At 40.2% G+C, this 23,530-nt stretch overlaps 1 protein-coding gene across 1 annotated transcript in view; it reads right to left on the minus strand.

Annotated features, from left to right (window-relative positions):
- TNNI3K (TNNI3 interacting kinase) overlaps positions 1–23,530 on the minus strand; it is a 240,310-nt gene that overhangs the window by 48,311 nt on the left and 168,469 nt on the right. The window contains exons 18-20 of the mRNA XM_038541654.1: positions 6,852–6,904; positions 6,473–6,525; positions 2,110–2,242 (exon numbers count right to left, since the gene is read on the minus strand). Coding sequence (XP_038397582.1) covers positions 2,110–2,242; positions 6,473–6,525; positions 6,852–6,904 — 239 coding nt within the window. The remainder of the gene's footprint in view (positions 1–2,109; positions 2,243–6,472; positions 6,526–6,851; positions 6,905–23,530) is intronic.

A 23,530-nucleotide genomic window follows, 5' to 3' on the forward strand; every position in this document is an offset into this window, starting at 1 on the left:
ATAGAGATAACAAATTCTAAAATTTATATCAAAAGGCAAAACTCCTGGGCAGCCCCTATGGTCCAGCGATTTGGCGCCACCTTCAGCCTGGGCTATGATACTGGAGACCCGGAATCGAGTCCCACATCGGGCTTCCTGCGTGGAGCCTGCTTCTCCCTCTGCCTGTGTCTCTGCCTCTCTTCTCTGTGTCTGTCATGAATAAATAAAATAAAATCTATAAAAAAAAAAAAAAGGCAAAAATCCTAGAAGAGCCAAAGTAATTCTTTTAAAGAAGAACATAGTTGGAGGAGTCATACAACCTGATTTCAAGACTTAAATATAACCTTTCAATATAATATGGTATTGGTGTAAGTGTAGACATATATTGATGGAACAGAGTCCGAAAATAAACACATATATACAGTCAATTGATTTTTGATAAAAGTACCGAAAATAATTTAATGGAGAAAGGAAAGTTTGTTTTTTTTTTTTTTAACAAATCATGCTGGAAAATTAAACATCCATATTAAAAAACAAATCAACAAAAGAAAAACAAAAGCTCATACCTGTGCTATTGAAAAAAAGAACATGGATAGTTTTTCTAAATGTAAAACCTAAACCTCTAAGAATTCTATTAAAAACATAGGAGGAAATCTTTGTTGCCTTAGTGATGCAATCATATTTTAGAAAGGATACAAAAAAAAGTGATTTAAAAGGTTGATAAAGTAGACATCATTGAAAATAGAAACTTCTTTGAAGACATCACTAAGAATCATGAAAAGGCAAGCCACAGACTAGAGAAAAATACTTCCCAAACGCATAGCAGATGAAAGACTTCTACCTAGAATCTAAGAACTCTTACAAAGTAAATAATAAGGCAATCTGAACAAACACTTCACCAAAGAAAGAGGTATGAACACACATAGACATGTGAAAAGATTATCAACATCACTAGTTATTAGAGAAATATTAAATGATACTACAGTGATCTGCCATTTCAGACCTACCTAAATGGCTAATATTTTATTTTAAGCAGATAACAAAAAAGTCCTGGCAAGGATGTGTAGCAACTGACATTCTAATACACTGCTGGTGGGAATCCATAATGATATAAATACTGTAGAAAAACTCTTATCATAAGATCTAGTAATCATCTCTTACATATTTATTCAAGACTAATGAAACCATCCACACAAATACCTGAATGGTTTTAGCGATCATATTCACAGCAGCTCTGAAGTCAGAATAATCATCAAATGGTCAATGCACAAACAATTAAATTGTGATATATCCACACAATGGAATATTATTCGGAACAAAAAAGAATGAATTACTGAAAATCAACAACATGATTCCATTTACAGGATATTCTCAAAAAGGCAAACCTATACAGACATAAATCAGATGAGTGATAGCTGGGGGCAAATTTCCAGTCTAAGTAAGTAAATAGAGCAACAAGACATAAAAGCAACTCAAATAAAATGAAGAGACAGATGCAGATAAAATTTACCTTAAATCTCAAGTATGTGTATATTTTTCATATGATTAGATTTCCTACCTCTCTTGTCTACATGTGCACGGAGCAGATAATCTATATTCTCACCAAAAATTAGGCTTACTCACTAAGTCCCACTTTTAGAAGGTATCCATTTATGGGATGCAAAATTATTAGGAAAAGCAATTCTCTTTTCCATAATGTGAGACAAACAGAAAGCAGTTCTGATAAGTTATTGTTATGTGTTGCTACTTTCAGCTCACCCCTATATACACACTGAAAAGCGTCTAGAATCTAATCTCAAAAAATAAGTATTACAATGTCCACATTATTTGCACCACCTGCCATGTGATCATAGTCATTTGCTTGTTTTATTAACCACAGATAAATCAAAGCCTTACACTTTAATAAAATATAGCCATGCTTGTGTGTGCCTGGGTCTAGGAATCACACAGTTAGGCACAATAAGTTTCCTGGATTTGGCACCTGCTTTAAAACAAATCGAAGTTGTTTACTTTATCCTCACCTTGCCAACCCACCAAGAGTGATGATTTTGAGGAAGACAAAAATGTTTCTTGAAGTCATGAAAATGCATAGAATCCTGGAAAATGGAAACACTTCGCAGGATGTCTTACCTGGCTTGAGATGAGCGAATGGAATCTCACCGGTGAGAAGTTCCCACAGACACAGGGCGTAGCTGAAGACGTCAGCTTTGATGGTGTAGCGTGTGCACTGTGTGAACACCTCGGGAGCCATCCAGCGGAGGTTCTGCGGGTTCAGAAACATCCAAGAGTCATCTACCAAGTGTTTACTTAGTCCACTGTGGAACGGTCTTCCTCTTAGTAAGCATTTAAGTGTTGCCCCATTGTTCTCAAAAGATATAAATGTAAAATAACATAGATTGTCCTGCACTGGGCAACACACTGGTGTGTTCATACATAAATAGCATGTTTACTATTGTTGATCCTTTTTACAAAAGGGTTTTTAAAAAAAATCACTGGAGGATCGTGATGTTCATAATTTTTCCAAAAATACTGGGATAGTATTAATCGTCAAGTAACCCCGCGTCTTATAAAATGATGATCACAGCAGCAGCACTTTCTGTTTACTTCTGAGCATCTCTTCCCTAGAAGCCATACAAGCTTCCGAGAAGCCAACCACGATTCGTCCAAGAGCTCTGTGCCTCCCTGGGGGGGTGAATCACACACTGTGGGAGGCACCTTCCCTCCTTTAGATCTTCAGGTTGTAATTTCAGAAAGTCACTAAATTAAACCCATCGATAGCGCCCTCATGACTGAGGAGAGAAAGGATCTTGGGGGAGTGCTCAGAATGTTCCTCTGAAGCAGATCTCTTACTGGCAGAATGATGTGTGCCATTCTCCTTTGTTCGCCCAGTTGTGTTATTTCTGAAGGCCATGTGCGCGATATTCCAGGAAGAGAGGCTATAAAATGTTATAATTTTCTTCCTACAAAGTTTTATATTCATGTTTTGATGGCATTATTTACATTCTTTTCACTGGCAGTTATGCTTTTTTTTTTTTTTTTTTTGGTTTTAAATATAAGCTTCCATTCTGGGATGCAAATGCATAATTTTGGTTTATTTGTGGTTTAGGGGAAAGAGCACCAAGTTTTGAGTCACAAGATGAAATTTCCAGTTCTAGCTCTACTACTGCCTGCTTGGGCAGCTCTGGAAAAATCTCATGTGCTTCCTGGACCTCAGATTCCTCAAGGGCAAAACAGAGGAGGCAAGCCCTTCCAGCTCTAACATCCCGTGGCTCTATATACCTTCTTAGTGAACTTCGCCAAACACCTCCTTTCTTTGTGCTTCCACTGAAGGAAACCGATATTCTTTTATTGCTGCCCCCAAAGTTCTATGGAGAGCTGGCTGCTGATAATTATTTTGAGGTGTCTACCTTATTTTGAAATCATGCATAATTACAGCATTCCAAGAATATCTATATTCCCACTATGGGGCTTATATGCAATTCTTCCTCAAGCGCTTTCACATCCCAAGTAGCCTCCACTTACGTAGCAGATTGTGCATTGTGTCGCAACATCGTGTACATGGGAGTGGGCATGCAATATGCCCATTTTCCCACGGAGGGTAATAGAGTAATTAGCCAACTTACACAAGGCCACATAACTAGTAAGAAACCAAATAGCCTTCAAAATAAATCTAGAGTAGGGCTGTGCTCAAAGGCTACACTGCTAGGAAAGAAAAAAAATAAATGCTTGCTGTTGGTGACATTCGATTCAATTTTCTTTCAAACAAAGTTTATTTAGCCAGTCTGGATGTATTTTAGAGTCACCTGAGGGAACTTTTAAAAGATGCAGGTACCCAAGATCAACCGCAGGCCAATGAAATCAGAATTTCTGGGGGTTGGAAGTAAATGGTGTGATTTTTCAAAGGTTTCTGACGTGGTTCCAATGTGCAGCCAGGGTTGAGAACCATTGACTTGCCACTCTCTGTGTCCCAGGTACTGTGTGTCCTGTCAGAAAGAGGACCCTCTTCCTACCTCCCTTGTACTTCATATCTTACCATTCTCCTCTTGCTCACTGCCCTCCAGTCATTCTGTCCTTGACACACAGAGAACTTCCTGCTTCAGGGCCTTTGCACTTACTGCTCCCTCCATCTATATTGCACCCCCCTCCCCGCTGCCTCACATGGATGACTGTTGGTCAGATCTCTCATCAAATGTTATCTTTCCCTCTTGCTCTGTCTAAATGGCACCTCTGCCACTCTACATTCATATGCTGTGCTTTGTTTTTTCTTTATAGCACTTATCGCTACTAATATATATTTTGCTAAATTGTTCAGTGTCTAACTCCTTCTAGTAGAATGTTAGCTTCGTAGGACCATGAAAATTAATTTGTTCACTGCAATATTCCCAGTGCCTAGAAGAATGTCTGGCATCTAGTAGGTAGTCCATAAATATTTGTTGGATGAATGAGTGAAATCTAACTGGGGGGAGCATGCATCACAATACAACATGTCCATGATGTGGTTCTTGCCTTCCTCTCTAGCTTATCTTTTACTCTCTTCCTCACACAGTGCATGCCAACAATGCCAACCTATTTGAAGTTCCCCTGGGAAGTCTGCTATTTCTTTGTCCCCTGTGTCTTTGCTCATACTGTTGTTCATTCTATCTGCCACTCCCTTCCGTTTTCTCTACACCTAATTTACTTCCATTCATCCTACCTGAGTTCCCAGGACTCTTTGTCACACCTTATTTACCACCGAACTTCCACACTGCTTTAAATCTATATGCTTATTACCATGTTTTCCCCATTAGAAAATGAGCTCCTTGAGATCAAGGACTAAGCTTTTCTTCAAATGTTGCATTTCTGGCCCTTTAAACAATGCCTGATACAAGGTAGGGCTTCAGTAAAAGTTTGTAGAGTGAATGAATAAGAGTTTAAATTAGCAGTGCAAAATACACAAAAGCACAAACAGAAAAGTAAATGGGGAGGAGGCAGCATGTTAGGGAAAGGAAGGCACTTATGGATAAAATTTCCTGGGCCTCGCAAGATGAGTAGACTCCTTCTAGCTGGGGAATGGAGAGCTATCCAGGGAGAGAAACGCATACTAGCAGAGTCACAGGGATATGAAGGTGAATGGCATGTCTGGGGAATGGCTAGGAGGCTTGTGTGCTGGGGTAGAGGGGGCTTGAGAGAACTAGCTGTGAGAGAAGAGATTACAGAGTGGCCCTAAACCAGACTGGGGAGGACAGGAGGCTGTCAGGTACTGAATTTTGATTTTGGCCTATGGGTAGTAGGTGTCTTTTTCTTTTTCTTTCTTTCTTTCTTTCTTTCTTTCTTTCTTTCTTTCTTTCTTTCTTTCTTTCTTTCTTTCTTCTTTCTTTCTTTCTTTCTTTCTTTCTTTCTTTCTTTCTTTCTTTCTTTTCTTTCCTTTTCTTTCTTTTCTTTCTTTCTTCTTTCTTTCTTAATATTTATTTATTTGAGAGAGAGAGAGAGAGAGTGTGTGTGTGTGAGCACATGGAGGGGAGGGTAGAGGAAGAAAGAGAAAAGGAATTCAAGCAGACTCCCCACTGAGCAGAGCCTGATGAAGAGCTTGATCCCGACCCCAAGATCATGACCTGAGCGGAAATCAAGAGTTGGATGCTTAACCAACTGAGCCACTCAGGCGCCCCTGGTAGTGGGTATCTGTGATGGCTTATAGAAGGAGATTAATTGTCAGAACCCAACACTTGGCTGATGCTGCCAAGAATGAATTGGAAGGGAGTATTGGGCATAGAATCCTACTTCTAATCCAGAAAAGAGATGATGAAGACCTGAACTGAAGTGGACGATAAGAGGTTGGGTTGAAATTAAAACAAGCATAGAAACATAGATAGAAAAAGTGAACAGAGTTAGTGGAAGCAAGGAAGGAAGGAATGGAAAATTACCTCAAAGTTGGGTAATTAAATAACACAAGCAGTCTAGAAAAAGAAGTTACTTTCTGGAGGTATGTGGGGAGCAAAGGAAAGAGCAGGTAATGAATTTAATTGCAGAAATTTTGAGTACAATTATGCTTGCTTCAGATGTTATAACTTATATTTTACTTAAACATTAATGCTTGGTTATAGGACATATTGCCTTATGATGCTAAAGTAGAAAAAAGTTGTTAATAGATGCTTTTAATAGAATTTACAAATTCTACAGTTACTGAGTGAATGTGAACTTCACTACTTAATCAGAAGATCTAAAAAGGAAAGCCAATTAGCCATGCCTGCCATGTACTTTTTCAGTTAAATTTGAAACAAATTCTGTATTATTTTATCCATCTCATTTTCCAAATATATATCTAATCTATTTTTCTGGTAGAGCCTTGAAAGAGTTCTTTTGAGGGTTTACTGAAAATAAAAACATAAAACATTATCCTGCCCCTGGGACAATGAGAATGGTTCCAGCTAACGCTGCTCTCATCTCACTTCGTCTCATGCTGAGTTTACACATTTTAATTGTTTCATAATTATAGGAAACATAAGCAGCAACAAACCCCAGGTTGTTTTGTCATGTTGTCTTCATCCAGAGACTGTAGAAATCTTGATTCTGAGGGAGAGAAAAAAACGAATTCATGTCAAAGGAAATGTCTTTAAAAACAGTCAAAATCACAGCTAAAATTTTGAAACCCCAAGAAACCTCCACCTTATTTAAGTGCTCACTTCCTTTCTTTTATCTGGGGATATCAAAGAGGAAAAACTGAAAATAAACAATATACTTTTAAGATTCAGGATCACTGAAATTTGAATGACTTAGAAAAGTATAACTGTCAGTGTGAAATCCATTTTCAGATTCATCATAACAATATTTGGTGCCAACTAGGAATGAAGAAAGAGGACTGATGTCATTTGGGGTATTATTCATAGAAATCTCACCTCCAAAATCTGCCACCACAGCATGCCCATCCTCACAGAGAAGAATATTGTGACTGTAACAAAACAAAACAAAACAAAACAAAACAAAACAAAAAACAGCTTTGAGTAAACTTTATGATTTCTAAATCTGGCACCTTAAGGTAGAGGATGGTATTTGTTCACCCAGAGACTAAAGAAGCACAAAAGATGACCAGAAATCTTAGGTTAGTGACTCTGATTTTCTTAATTTTGCTAATTCAAAAGGTGTATTTACAAAATCATTTTTTTTTTAATCTAACTTTGAAAGTATACAAAGTATCCAACTTTGGATAAATCCTCTAAACTTATCAAAAAGTCCCATTAGCTGAAGATTAGTTTTTCAAATCTTTGAGGTTCAGTTTCTAATACAATTGTAATAGATGAGGCCAAAGGCATCTGTGAACATAATGAGAGTCAGAGTAAGGGAACCAGCTTGCTGGAACCCTCGGCATACAGTTCCAGTCAGGGCCTGACATGAACACGGTAAAAGGAAAGAAATTCCACATTCCTTTGTGGGAAATTGTCTTGGCTAATATCTTCTAGCTACAGTTCCAGGAAGAAGGAGTGTTTTTAAGCATGATACCAGCTAAGCCACTTTTAAGGTCTTAGGGAGGAAAAGGTATAAAGATCACCAGAGTCTTTTCAACCCAGAATTCAAGCTAGATTAAGAACATCCTTCCTTTTCAAAAAGTAAATCAAGGCTGGGAAAGCCCAAAAGAGGTCATTCCTCCCACATATTGGTGAAATGAGTTGTGGGATATCTTATGGACAAGCATATCATGATGGAAGATTGTCTCTGGGTGCTTCTTGCTGAATGCCTTTTTTTTATGCTCATGTCGCATTTGGCTTGTAAATGAGTCATTTCAGTATTAGGAGATCCTCCACTGGATTTCTTTTAGTGTCTATAGACTACACTATATTTATTTTATTTGCTCTATCCTTAATTGTTTTTGCTTTGTGATCCATATGAGGAAAGCACTATTATTATCTAGACCTGAATAAGATATTGAATCCTTTACATAAATGCTTTTTTGGTGCCGATTGGAGCTTTATGAGAAAGTTACTTTTGAACTTCCATAGTATCATTACTGGGTTTTATTTCTGTGATATAGGCTTAATCCTCTTTTCAACTACCAAAAATCTAGAATATATTTAAAGTCACTTTGCTTGGAAAAACCCAGTGTAGAAGTACTCATGGATGTCAAAAAAACAAAAACCAAAAACCAAACAAAAACAAAAACCAAACCCAATATGCTCTCTCTTTGACTACAAGTTTATCAGTTGCTATGTGTGATGTGATGACTGTCATGATAAAGAACTTAATGGCATTAGGAGCTCTCTGGAAGTTCAAGTACAACAAGAAAAATGCATCTAATGTTGTACCACTAGATGCTCTGAAGGATCTATGAAAGTTTCAATACCACAATCCCTTCGTCTATCAAAGGATAATGGGTGTTACATTTTAGAGATATCATTAAAACACATACTGAGCATGGATTCCCCAATCATAACACATTTATATGTATAGCATCCTCCCTATTATTTTATTTTAATTCCAATTAGTTCCTTAGAACAATGGTTATTTAAAACAACAGTATAATTTCAACATGCAAAACACATTTGTAAATGGAGCTGCTACTCTAGTTAAATATAGGGAAAGGCTCTCAGAACCACTAGTTGAACTTTCACTTTTTCCATAATAGTAGTCATCAGGGCAATAGCTTAAAACCATAGATTTTGAGAAGCCCCAGGTAAGTTACATCTGCATGGCGTATTTATTTATTTGTTTGCCTCAATTTCTTCCAAAGTCAATATTTTATGTTATTGAGAATGATTATACCAGCTAGCTGGAGTTGGGGTGGAAGGTTTAGCAAAATTTTACTCTTATCAAAGAAATTTAAGGGAATTTGGTTACTGGCCCACCCAGTGCATCATGGTATGAGAAGCAGGGTATCTCAGGGCACATGGGTTATGCTCATTGCTGTACCTCTGGTGTTTTTAGTGCACACAATTACATGGGAACATTAATAAACATTTGTTGAACAAATAAATGAATAGAAACTGAAAACAGTCATGAGTACTTTTTGAATATTACTCATCGGGATGCCTGGGTGACTCAGTGGTTGAGCATCTGCCTTTGGCTCAGGTCATGATCCTGGAGTCCTGGGGTTGAATCCCACATCAGGCTCCACATGGGAAGCCTGCTTCTGCCTCTGCCTATGTCTCTGCCTCTCTCTCTCTCTGTGTCTCTCATGAATTAAAAAAAAAAAAAGAATATCACTCATCAATCTACTGATAAATATTTAGATTTTGTAGAATTCTACAATTGAAAGGGACATTAGAACTTAGTTTAACCCTCTTAGTTCCTAGACGAGGAGTCTAAAGCTCAAAGAACCTAAGTGTATCAATGAGGAGATTATACGGGTAACCAGTAACAGTGAAAAAATAGATCCAGTTCATGTAGGCCACCCTCTCAGATCTAAAACAGGGACTGGCAAACAGTAGGAGAGAAATGCATTTTATGAGTCATTCTTGTGTTGTTAGGGACCTTTCCCCCAAGCATGACATTTACTTTCCTCACATTATCAGGACACTCTTGAGGGATGCAAAGTGAGGCAAGTTATGAATTTCATCTTCAAGGAACTTAAAATCAGCTGATAAAAATAAAGATGAATGTGGATTATGTAAGAATGCAAAGAAAATAGTGTAGGTTTTAAAAAAGGAAATTATTTTTGAAGTGGGCCTTGAGGGAAAGTCTGTAAGTCTATAAATATAAATTGGCTGAATGCTGGTCATGTACCAAGAAATTTTCTATATACTGGCATATAGTGGTGGTGAACAAGACAGCAATGAGTTGATGAGCTCATGTTGTGGTGCAGAGGAAATGGGGCAGAAGATGAGAGGAGGAAAGAAGTCTAAGTTGGGGGATGATCTTAGTAAAGGCCAAGAGTTGGGGATGCCTATAGTTTGTAGCAAGAATTATAGGAAGAATTTACTCACTAAATTGGAGAGTTCACACTGCAGAATAATGGAAGGACATTGAGTGGAGGTGGTGTTGGGTTATTACAGGGAATGAAAGCTGGGAAGGGAAGGGAATTCTAGGTCTGATACCAGGAGACAGTACATTTTTATGCCTCGGGTGCAATGCTCTGAAAGCAGAGAGATTAGTATTCAAGAATAATTATAGGCCCTGAGTAAGAAGTACAAATGTAAAAAGAGTGGGAAACAAACAAGATAGCATGAATCCATCAAAACATCTGAAAAAAAAAAAAGTGCCTAGGTGCTGGGATAGCTTAGATATGGAGGACTAAGGGGAACAGAAAACTGAGGATCATCCTTCACTATCCTTCAAGTTTTCTAGTTTGGAGTTCTTAAGCACAAAGCAATGATATATCCAATTAGAAAGGATCATCTTTTTAAAAATCCTATGCTTTTTCATGGAAAGGGTAGTGGCTGACTCGGGAGGCTGAGAAACTCGACTGAAGTCAATGCTGTGCTTGGCAAGACTGGACTCACCAGACAACTATTGTTTTTTATCAAATGGAAACAAACACGAGCTCTTGGGTTCTTAGCAAATAATAGCAAATTAAACAAAACAAAGGATGAAGTGACAGTTTAGGAACCCAGGGCTCTCTCAGTTCATGGCAGCACATGGGACCAAAGGTCAAAAGGACGCTATGAAAATAACACTGCGGGACTTCAGGCAGTGCTGGAATAAAATGGCATTTTCTAGTCACGTGAAGATAGTCTTTTGGGTTTGTCCATTCCTTCTCTAGTCACTCAGTAGCAATGGGAACTTTTAGAACTACCTCTAAGACTCAGACATTCAATTTTTAGTTAGTGCGGAGCCATAGTTCCTACCTAGGCAGGGGTGACGCTGGGAGCATCGGTGCTAATCAGTGACAGCACTACAGCTTTGTGGTGGCCCTTGTGGCGGGTCTGAGAGTCATCAGCATTGGAGCTGCGGGTACCCAGGGAAGAGGACGAGCTTAGAGCTGAAGCCAGCTAAGGCAATAGACGTGGTACAGTTATTATTAGTGAAAGCTTCAAGAGTTTATTGCTGAGATTGGTCCTGAATGGCATGTTTTGAGGGGAGCAAACAATAGTGAAAAATTGTGGGGTGGTAACAGAGAAGGTAGCAGTAAAGAAAAAAAGAAGTAAATATTGCATGAGAGCCTCCTGGTGTTTTCGTGATCTTTCCATTACTCATGGAGCCATCCCGTGGCTGGCATTAGCGTATCTAGTCGATGGATGGGTAAGCGAGGATCAGAGGGGTTGCATGAGATGACCAGTCTTCCAGCTAGTGGGGGGGGGGGGAAGCAGCATTTGATTCTCAGGTTCCAGAGTTCGCCCTTTTTAGGAGAGGCTGACTCCCACGTCACCCAAGTAGGCCCCGAGGAGCCAGGACTCTTCCAGTTGGATGTCTAGACAGAAATTCCAGAAAAGTCTGCTGGAGTGAATGAAGGAAGACCCACCGGTTAGTGCTAAAAATTCCCGCACTCAATGTATGACTATAAGTAATGAGAATGGAGTCGACAAGCTACGTGGAAATCAGCCTAACACGCCTCTGACCCACCAGCACGTAGCAGGCAAAGAAGAACCATCTTCCCTTCTAGAGTGTGGCTAACATGGCACATGGAGGGGATGAAGCACAGTCCCTGAGAACAGGAAACCTGCCATCGGACCTGGGAATCAAGCGAGGCAGACAAAGAACATCGTCAGGATCAGAAGAGTGCAAGAAAACAAAGTGATGGGAATTCTAAGACTTCTTCTTCCCCAAGAGACCACCAGGGAGGTTCATTTTGATCTGTTTGCTTTTATATAAAATTCTGGGGGAGGCAGTTTTCTGTGACACATGATGCTTTACAGAGCATAACATCTGGTACAAACAGCCCTGTGAGTCGGACCCTTTTGATCTGGATTCGATGGATGGACAAGCCTGTCGGCAATGGATGGAACCAGCACGTTAGCCCAAGTCCTACCCATGGGGGGGAAACGGACTGAGAAATAAGGGGCAGGAGATGGGAAGACCTGGGTTACACTGGAAGGAGGGAGGACGGTGGTGAACGGATGTTGTAATAAGCACACATGTACACGTAAGCAGTGCACACACACACTTGCCCCCTAAACTCTCTGGAAACACCTTGAAGGGTCACGTGCTGCCGAGGAACGCTCTCCAGATCGCAGCGGGTTTGGTAAAACCCTACAGGTAAGTGTGAGAGACAAAGGCCAACAAGTCCTGCATTCCTACCGTAGTTTTTGGCCTTTCTGGATTTAACATTTTGGTTTCACCTAGATGAGCGTGACTCTAAGAGTCCACACCGTTTGTGAACTAGTGATTTCCTTGTGTCAAGTGAGGCTCAAGCTCGCAAGTACGTTGCTTAGCTGGTGAGTGTGCCAAGTCGACCTCCCAGCATCGGCAGCTCAGAGGGCTTCAGTGCTGTCTTTAGGCTTCATTGCCGTCTTTGGGGCTATCGCTACATATTAAATAAAGTAAAAAAAAAATTAAAAAGGGGGTGTCATTGGGCTCCAGGGAGTGGAGGCGAGGGCGCCGGGCCTTACAGGGCACCCGGCAAGCTGGAGGGGCAGTCGGCGACCTGGGCACCCGCACAGGTCGCCCTCGCTGCTGTGAGGGCCTTCGTTCTGCGGAAGAAACCACGGTTCCCGCTTTCAGGGAGCTCACAATCTGCCTGGGAGTGAAGCGCGGACTGAGGGAAGAAGCATCATCGTGCATAAGCTAGACTGTCAAGCGGCTTCCACTGCCGGACGCCTAGAAAAGAACACAGGGACTGTGCGGGTTCCTTCGGGAAAAGGTCATTAAAGTGGAAGAGAAGGTCTTTAAGAAACAGGGATGGATGAACAGAAGGTCCTATGTAGGATAAAGACCTGGAGCCAGAACACCTGGTTTTTGCTATGACCGGTCTCGTGAATTTGGACGAATAATAATTTTCACTCCTGGAGTCTTCCTTTCTCATCTTTGAAGCTCGTGAGAAGGATGGAGGATGTTAAGGGGTCACCCATGGAGTCTTACAAATGCCAAAGTGCCGAGTAGGTGCTGGCCATCGTCACCACGCAGCCGCCGGGCTCCCGGGGGTCTGTCCGACTCCCGAACAAGGCCCGTTGTCAACTACGAAGCCACGCACCTGTCAGGTAGCAGGTGATGAGCCTTGGAAGCAACGTGACTTTCTGAGTCCAGACCCCCAGGAGAAGCTGACTTCGCTGTGGGGATGTCTCAGCCCGCCCTTGCCCCAGAGCCACCCTGGTCCCCCCACTCCCATCGTCTGATCCTATAAAACTGTCAAGGCTGCGAGGGGACGAGCCTTTCACCTACAGGCAGCTTGGCCCCCCTGACCCGCGGGCCCCGCAGTATTCGGAGGTGCTTCCAGTTTTTGTCTTTTTATCATGAAGCTAATGATTTGGGTCAATTGTTTATGGACCAGAACTGAGTATTTATCTCTTTGAAATGTCCGTCCCTTCCAGACGACTCCACAACAAAGTTCTTTTAGCCTCAACAATGCACAATTCAGAAGAATATAACCGAAGGCGACGTTTCCTTCGTCCAGTGCAAATACAAGCTCTCTCCGACCTTCAGCTCTTCCTTCCAAAGCAACACAGTTCACTTTCCGAGAAGAATGACCTGTTTTCAGTGTGTGTGTGTGTGTGTTGTGTGTGTGTGTGTATTTGTATCTTTTAAGTATTTTCTCCAGTTTTCTCTCAGACAAAAGTGGATGGAAGTTAAATTCTACTGGTTCTTCCTGACATTTTTTTTTTTCCCTCCAACCTCAGAACTGAGTTAATTTAATGAAGTCATTATGTAAGCATCATGAGTCTTCTCATTTTAATTGCCTATATTGAAAATTTACCTAAAGTGCTCAAATGATTCATAATCAGTTGGTTATGCACTATAGTCCAATACTAATTGTCACTATTAATCAGACTGGCCTGATTATTAGGCCATTTTCCAATTCTGACTTTCTTCCAGAGCCAGACTGAAGTTCATGATGGCTTTGGAAGGATCAAGGTGACTTGCTCCTTTCACTCTGCTACCATTAAGAGTTCTTTTTTTTTTTTTTTTTTTAAGCCACAAAAAAAGCCCCACATAAATATTAATTCATTTTTTTCTGAATTATAGAGCCATGTAATTGCCTGTGTCAGTTGCTACTAACAAACACTAGTTTAAGGGCACCATGGCCAACCTCTCAGTGTCCTTATTTGAAGAGATGACAGCCTCAGAAGTGTAAACCTCATAAGGCAACAGCAATGCTCCCCAGACTTGCTCTAAGCCACTGTTTTCTGATAAATGCCTGAAGGTGATTAGCTTACATGATTAAAGACACATGGCTATCGGCATGCCTGGAAGCATTCCAAGGGTTAAATCGGTGGAAGCAATTAGGCTTCATTTCGAATCTCATCACACTGTGAAAGTCATTAGTTTACAAACACATCTGCCTGACAAGCAATCATTCAGACCTGATGCTGAGGAGTCCTGGATCTGCCTGCTGCCACATTTTGCTGGTGGTACTACTTGATGGCCCAGAACTCTCCTCCTGCTCCAGACCTCCCCCCCGCCCACCCCCAGGGAGTCCCACCTTCTTGACTTTCAGCAGAGTCAACTACACTGTTCTCTCCTATCAAGCTCCTCTTGAAAACCCTTCTCAAACCGTGGCCACGACTGAACTAAATGTGGCTCGGTGCCTGTCGGTATGTAACCCCCATACCCTGAGCTGCTTCCAATTTGTTTCAAGTACAAGGTGAGGTGCTTCCTAGATCCCTGAAACGCAGTACAACTCACATCTATGTGCTTTGGAGTTTCGTTCCTTTGCCTAAGGAAAAAAAAAAAATCTTCCAAGTCATCTGGATCAGCTCCTTGCAGTCACGGATGTATTATCGCATTCTCTCTCTCTTTTTCTCTCTCTTTGACATTTTTCTTTCGCTGCTTCATACATCATTAGGGAACAAAAGCCAATCAAAAAAAAAAAAAAAAAACTCAGTACCTTCATGAGGGGTGATGGCTGCGGATTTTGAGTGGGAGCCCCAGACAATAGAGACAGCACATTTAGGTTCAGAGACCATGTTGGTATTTCCTTATTATGTATGTTAGGGGGTGATTAGACCCTCAGCAACCACTTGAAGTTCCCTCACAATTAGGGATGCACAGAAACCCGGTTAACAGATTGTACGGTAACGTCAGAAATCATGTACTTTGCTTCACAAACTAGTAAAGCCTCCAGCTCTATTCTGGAAATCTTTGTACTGCTGGGCCCGACATAAACTGTTCCAGGGCTCCCACCGTAGTCAGAAAATATTGTTATTGTTTTTTTGCTGTTTCTCTCTGCCAGAAAAGTGAGGCCACTGGAACTCTATTTTTTTTTGGATTTTATTTCATCAGGGCACCTCTCCCCGACAAAGGGCAGAGAATCCCAAGCCTAGGTGCCCCCTTCTTAGTCTCTCCGAAGGCAGTTCTTCACTAAAAATAAGAACCGTGATTTTATTTTTCATGCTGCCAAAAGCAACCCTAGTTGGGCTTCATGCATACTGACTGAAGATAGCTTGTATCTACCACTGGTTCTTTAGAAAAGGCACGCCGGGGAAAACCCATGTTGACCACAAAATAGGCCCTCAAACACATTCAGGAGCAGCAGTCTACAGATCTTGAGCACAATACAGGAAAGAGGGAAGGAATTTACCAGAGCCCCATATCATTAACTTCTAAACACTGAAAGCCTAATTTCAGTGAACTCTTGGAAACCATGGAAACAGAACACTCCAATGAATGCAAAGGATCGCAGAACCTTGACTTTTCCTAAAACAAACTTCAGTCTGTCAGTAGAAGTATATTTGAAGGCTTACCTCTAAAGCTACTGGATTTGTCCCATTGCCAGCGGGATTGAAGAGGTGGATTATAAGATTTGTATTGTGGTTAAACCCATTTATTGAGAGTAATGTGAAAAAAAATAACCTCCATACTCTTCACTTACTATTTGCTCAACACCATGAAATGCGAGTGGAAGAGTGATAATAACTGAATAAATCAACTGACACACACACACTCACGCAATTGATCGTGAGATTTCTACGAGTTAGTGTCCTAGAATCAAGAAGCAAGCATAATCTCTGTTTCTAGATGTGGCTACAGTTTTGCTTATTCCTCTTCATGAGGAATATTATCTTATGAGGATGAGGCGTCTTAGGTATGCAACCTGCAAAATCTGAGATCTATGAAGGAAGAACTTGAAGGGCTTTTTTTTTGTTTCGGTTTTTGTTTTTTGTGTGTTTGTTTTCCCAAGGTTACCAGATTCAGCCACTGACTAATAAGTGTTCTTTTTCCTGCTTCTCCCACTTCCCTCTCCCCAATCTCTGAGGACCTAAGCATGTCTCCAGCCTCTGTTAGGTGTGGATATATAGAGGCTAAGGGCACCAGCGGCTTGTACCAAGAAATGTGCTAGGACTCTTCCCACCCACGTTTAAGAAACCAGATCCCAAATGGGGTCTTTGGCAACATGCCTTCTGAGCATAAACACTCAAACACACAACGTCTATTTTGACCCTCAATGTCCAGGATTTAATTTTATCATGCAGAGATAATGGGAACAAAGAAATAAGGCCAGAGAGAGGAGAGAATGAAAACAAATATATAAGGACATGTAAGAGAAGCAGAATCTTTCGAGTCTGGCGTGGCAGGCACCATTGATATTCTGTGTACCAAGTTTCCTGTTTCAAGACCCTGAAGTAGGTGTGCATGTGTTGAGCAGAGGAGGCTGAGCTTAAAAATAACAGCTGAGACGAGAGCTGGGCTTTATCAGCAAAGGTTTCCTGAATTAAGTAGAGCAGCCTCAGACTTGGGCAACTCCATGAGAGCAGGCAAGGGGGCTCTAACTCTCACAGGCAGAGGCTGTGCTCCTGCAGAGCTTGACCTCTAAAGGAGTGTCCCCTTCTAACCTGAGCCACACATGAGTGTTTAAAAAGTACGGCTTCAGGGGAATTTGTTTGCGGCCCTTTGGGAGGCAGGGATTTGTAGGTAACTCAGAAAAGGAACCGTTTACCTACTGAACTAATCTGAAGCTATAGCTTTTGCTGTGGCATCTCTATCTCTTCTTAGCACAGGGAGACTAAATGCCCATATCTGTGCAAAAGGCTGGGTTAAAAATGTACTTAGTCCCACATGCCTTCCATCAAGGACACTTTGAAAATTCAAAAGAAATGAACGGGTCTATTTTTTAAAAACTCACTGAACCATTCAGTGTCTCTTCAGTTGCTGAGAAGAGGAGCTGTAGGTTTTTTTTTTTTTTTTTCTTCAAGACACTAGATAGTCTCTCCTCATGGGATAGAAGCATTAGTCACAGAAATATAAGTCATCAACCATGACGGTTTAGGGCTATTTTAGTTCTAACCCTTTGTCAATGCCGTGTGACTGTCCCCACAATACCCTCAGCTCCTTCCTCCCTTTCTCCTTCCCTTTGTTCATGCTGTCTACTCCAAGTTTGAATTCACTTCCAATTTCCTCTAAATAAATATCCCATTTATCAACACCCTGTCCAGTGATTTTGTCTTAGCCTGGCTCTCGCGGGGCTTGTCTCCAATAAGATTATAAATTCCAAGACCAATGAACCAGAAAATTATTGGTGATCAATAAACTCTTACTGAATTAAAATTTCTTCTTGATACTGGAGGAAAAAAGGGCAGGAAAAACTAGGAATGATGGGTGGGGGATTTTATGGGGATAATATATTCAGCTATAACTCTTCCTAAATTCCATAGAATGAATTCTGTAGTTACTCAGGCCAAATTATTGTGTCATATTTTCTACAAAAGTCCAAATTTGTGACTCAGAATAGATTCTCTGGGGCTTAATACCTTAATTTTCCCATTTAAGTCTTACTCCAGGCAAATTCTTATCTGTCAGCTACCTATATAATCAGCATTTACCCAACAAATATTTAGTTAATATTTATTTGGCATCTACCACTCTGCTAGATATTATGCAGGACACAGAAAAAGCTTTAGAACAAATCCACCTTTCCAGTAAAGATAAGGAAATGAGCTGAATAAACATTTCTCAGTCTACCCCTCTAATCACCAACTGCCATGCAGAAGTCTGAAGCTCTAGTCACTCCATCTCCCCCTTGCCTTTCCTGACTGTCTAAATCCTGGCCCTGCTTCAAGAACAAGTTGAAATCTTACCTCCTTTTTGTAATTATACCCAAATATTCCAGCCCACACCAATATATCTGAGACTGAATGCCAATTTTACAATTTTTAATTCCATACATTTAGCACTTAGTATATACTCTCATATTTTTAAAATTTTTCTTCGTATCTCCTATTTCTCCAGATAGAGGAAAACTATTCTTAAATCAGATTTTTTTTTTATCCTTTGCTCTCTAGAACTTGGCAAATTATAGCATTTGGTTATGAATTATCACTATAGCTACTGATACAACATCCTGATTTTTTCACAGTAATCCTCTGGAGATTCTATTGTTCTCCTTTACAGTCAACATTCTTTTTTTAAAAATTTTATTTATTTATTAGAGGGAGGGAGGGAGAGAGAGAGAGAGAGAGAGAAATATTGAGAGAGAGAGAGGCAGAGACACAGGCAAAGGGAGAAGCAGGCTCCATGCAGGGAGCCCGACGTGGGACTCGATCCCGGGTCTCCAGGATCACGCCCTGAGCTGAAGGCGGCTCTAAACCGCTGAGCCACCCGGGCTGCCCTACAGTCAACATTCTTGAAGGATTTTCTTACACCTACTTCTTTACTGACCAGACCCTCTTCATCCCACTAGTCTCACCTTTTTTCCTTCCACTGCAATAAGCCTTTTTTCTAACACGAACATCTACACTGATCAAATGGTCTCTTTGGTCCTTGAGCCAGCCAAGGACTCTTTAGTTCTTGAATCCTCTAATCCCAAGCCCTACTTCTTTCTGACCAAAGCTTGCTTCTCTTCTCAGTGCAGGATATCACCATGAATCAAGTTACCCAAATAAGAACCAGGGAACCATTCTCGATTCCTCCCTGTTCCCTTAATCCCCTCATAAAATCAGTCACCATGTCCTATTGATTCTGCTTTTCTAATATGTTCTACATCTGCCCAGTTATACTTTCTGTGCATTGAGCCCGTATCCAACCTTTTGACAAGTCAGTAATCCAAAAACATGTTTGTTACCATCCCATTTGTAGAAAAGTACTACCTATAGGCCTTCTTTCAATGCTAGGCTTGGTGTTAGGAATTAGGTAATAATAATAATTAGCACTTATATATCACTATGTGCTTGGCATGGTTCTAAGCAATGTATGTTAGTCAATTTATGGTTACCAGTGTCACACAGCTTCATGAGGTAGGTATAAGTATTATATAGCTTTGAGACTGAAAAGCTTAAAATAATTTTCCTGAGGCCACCCATTTGGTAAAAGTCAAAATTATGATTAAAATTTATCTGGGGTGTCTGGGTAGCTCAGTGATTGAGCATCTGCCTTTGGTTCAGGTCATGATCCCAGGGTTCTGGGATCAAGTCCTGCATCGGGCTCCCTGCAAGGAGCCTGCTTCTCCCTCTGCCTGTGTCTTTGCATCTCTCTCTCTCTCTCTCTCTCTCTCTCTCTCTCTCTCTCTGTCTCTCATGAATAAATAAATAAAATCTTTAAAAAAATCCACATCCAGTTGCCTTCCAAATTCATTTACTGTCCTCCATACATGCTTTGACAGTCACCACACAGAGGGGTTTAAGGAAAGTTAAATTGGAAAGTATAGACTAAATTTCTCATCTGTCACATTAATTTGGGAACATTTGTTGTGAATATTGTTTTTAATGGAAGCAAAGAGGATAAATGTTAAAATAGTGAAGTCTGTAAGTTAAAGTAAGTGCAGCAAAGAACAACAAATAATGACTAAGGAGAGGGAAGAAAACAGAGAGGGAAGAAAAACAGGACCAAATGAAAGAGACAGAAAGGGTGGGGGTGTGGGGGCGATGGTAGAGGGGATCTATGGGATCTGAAGGAGGGGCTAAGCCAAAGCATGAATTGCCTCCATGGTGTTTAGAAAATCTAATGAGAATGTGTTAATCGAAAGTGTGATATGGGACTAAATAGTTCAACAACATGCATATTTCATGATGTTGGCTTTATGTGACTGGGTTACTCAGGAATCTACCAGCTGAAACAAAGCCAAAAGATACTGGGTGATTTTATTCAAGCTTACCAACAGCTACCCAGACTGCATGCAGCATGGAAATGACAGATGATTAGTATTCTAAAGCAGTCTATAAGCTTTCCAGCAAGTTGTCAATACTTTGTATTCTGCATTTACCTCGTACTGCAGAACATTTTGTTCCTAAAAATTTTTGGAAGTTTATTTTATTTTATTTTTAATTTTTTTTTTAATTTTTTAATTTTTTGGTTTTGGTTTTGATTTGTGTGTAGTTCTTGTATTTAACCCCATCACGATGGAAATGAGTCATAGATTATGTTACCCACACACCCTGTACAGTCAAAGATACAAACGCAAACATTAGTTTGAGTGTCTGGTCTCTAGAAGGTGATGAATGCTGGTTAGAGTGTGAGTGGAATGTGGAAAGAATGAGGGACTGGGCATCAGAGCTCTTAGGTTCAGGTATCGATTCTGTCATTTGGCCTATTGAGTGACTTTGGGGGAAGAAAATAATTTACTGAACTATAAATTCCTCTTATTCAGGCTTCTGAGTATTTAAAATAAAGATTAAATGAAATAATACTTGTGAAAAAAATTTATGCAGCATAAGCCTGATGTAGAGTGTTTTCTCAATAAAGAAATAAATAAAGAAAAGGAAATGCCAGCATCAGAGAATTAATTAGTTGATTTCTCAAAAGAAAGATTGAGGATGACAGCTTACACAAACAAATGATACATTCCTCATAATAGTAAATAAGAAAAAAAAAACACATATATGTCTTCACTTTATGACACATATATGGGGAGGTGTGAGTAATTTTAAATATTGAGCAAAAGAACAAATAACCTTTGGTAGAAATCACCTTAAGGCATTAGGTCTTCTAGAAGACGTGCTAACCCTTTAGTTTCCAAAGAGTATAAATGATTATAAATCTCAAAATGGTTAAGACAGCCCTCAAATTTAAAAACCCTTTCTTAGGAGGAGTAGGTTCCTAAGAAGAAGCCATTACACTGAAAAAATTAAAAAGGAAAGCAATCCAATGCTCTTGTTTCTTTTTCTTCCCTGACTGGCACATTACTCTTAGTTTTTCAGATTTTGCCCAACTGAAAACTTTCAGAAGGTTGCTCCATAGAGTTATGTGATCACGAGGCCTTCCCACGTAGGAGTACTTGCAGTAGTGGGGCGCCTGGTGGCTCAGCGGTTGAGCGTCTGCCTTGGCTCAGGGCACACCCTGGGGTCCTGGGATCGAGTCCCACGTGGGGCTCCCTGCAGGGAGCCCACTTCTCCCTCTGCCTGTGTCTCTGCCTCTCTCATGAATAAATAAATAAAATCTTTTGAAGGAAAAAAAAAGTCCTTGCAGTAGTAATCTACCCAGTGGGCCTTACCAGATCCAGAAAATAAAAGCCCAGGGCCTTGACACTACCTATGTCCTTGCTCTTGCCAGCTTTCCAGGTTACGTCAGCTCTCTTATCCTTAGCAACCAGATTAAGTCACCTCTCCTTGTGAAGTCTACCAATTTCTTCATTTTAAAATCGTCTTCCGTTCTAGTTTAGACTCTTAGAGCCACCGTGTCATAGAAAGAATAGATTTAGAGACACAAAACTTAGACTCTAGTCTAGCTTTGCCTAGAGTCTTTTAAAGAAAACCACTCAAATTAGTTACTTCTTAATATGTTACCTTAAATTCTCTTATCTTTAAAAATCTTGTCAGGTAGCAAGCAAACAAACAAACAAAAGAATCTTGTCAAGTTATTGTAAGGATCATACAATACATCTTAAGACCTTGGTGATTTGCAAAACACTATTAGATGTAACTCTTCATCACTTGTGTGTACTTTTATCCTCCACTAAGCTACAAGCACCTTAAAAACATGAACCATCCTTTTCACATTTTTGAATCTTCGGGGATTAGAAGTTGATGTTTGTTTGTTTGTTTTACATACTGGACAGTCCATAGATATCATCCACGCTGGCAGTGCTGTAGGGCTTGTCAAATATCAGGAGGACCATTTAAATGTCATAGGAACTCAAGAAAATCCCAGCAATTTCTCCCCATCTGGAAGCTAAAACTGATGATGACTATGGATGGAGGTAAAATATGCAAAAGAAAAGAGCAAAACTAATTAAAAATTCAGGACAGTACATATAAGAACAAGCCATTTTTTTTTCTTATGGTGGCATGAAGTTCGAAGTCAAACCATTACTTTCAAAGATTGATAAAAGTCACATTCCCAACTTGAAAGAGGTACCATGTGATAATGTTTCCTCTGACACTTATTACAGCTATTGCTAAAACTGGCATCTGTGGGACGTTACATCTTAATGCTGACATTGCCTTGTTACAGCTTGAGTGGAGGCATTGCCGTTTGACTGCAGCTGCTTTATGACCTGATAAAAAATTCTGAAAGTTGTGATGCTGTTTGCGGTGTCCTTTCCTGATAAAGTAATAGTGTGGGAGATGTATGTTGGTATTTGATAATTTTGAAAGCTTTGAGAAAGCTACGACAGCTTGGCAAAACATAGCGGGCCAGAAAACTTCTTTGAAGTTATTTCTCAAGCCCCGTGCCTATCCTCAAAAGCAAAGTGAAAGTCAAGAAAGACACTTCATGGAAGCAAATCCCAGCACCTGCCGCTGGCCGTCTTGCTAGAATTCTTTCTTGTTCTTTTCTCCTTTTGTTTGTGCAACTGGATGCATGGAATGAATCCTGTGAAATCTGAAATGCTGATTTTTCAGAGAGCAGTTTTTAATGTATAAATTTAAAAACAGGAAGCACTTAGCAAATGTTTATTTGCAGTTTTACTCCTCCAAATATATTAGGATTTCTTCCACATAATTTTTGGCCTATACTTAACACAGATTTCTGCCTCTGGTAGTTACACATGCATGAAAATTCATGCACGTCTACTTATTCAATCGTTTCATACATATGTGGTAAAGGATCAAAATGAACATCGCAGCACCAAATGCTGGTAAGAATGTGGAGAAATGGGAAGTCTCCTTCATTGCTGGTGAGAATGCAAAATGCGACAGCCACTTTGGAAAAACAGTTTGGCAGTTTCTTACAAAAGGAAACATAACTCTTACCAAAAGATCTAAAAATCATTCCCCTTAGTATTTACTCAAGAGAGCTGAAAATTATGTCCACACAAAAGTCTGTGCATGGATAGTTAAAGAAGCTTTGTTCACAATTTCTTAATCTTGTAAGAAAACAAGATAGTCTTCAGTAGTTGCATGGATAAACGAACTTTGGTGCATCCAGACAATGGAGTAATTTCAGTGCCAAAAGGAAATGAGCTATCGAGTCATAAAAAGACATGGGGGGGGGGAGAAAAGACATGGGGGAGACTGATCGCATATTACTAAGTGAAAGAAGCCAATCTGAAAAGACTGCATACTGTATAAGTCTAACTATATGATATTCTGGAAAAGGCAAAACTATGGAAAGTGTAAAAAGATCGGTGGTTGCCAGGGTTAGTGGGGAGAAGAGAGGGAGGAATACATCCAGCTTAGAGAATTTT

Source organism: Canis lupus, chromosome 6, assembly GCF_011100685.1.
Source record: "Canis lupus familiaris isolate Mischka breed German Shepherd chromosome 6, alternate assembly UU_Cfam_GSD_1.0, whole genome shotgun sequence".
Classification (NCBI taxonomy): Eukaryota; Metazoa; Chordata; class Mammalia; order Carnivora; family Canidae; genus Canis; species Canis lupus.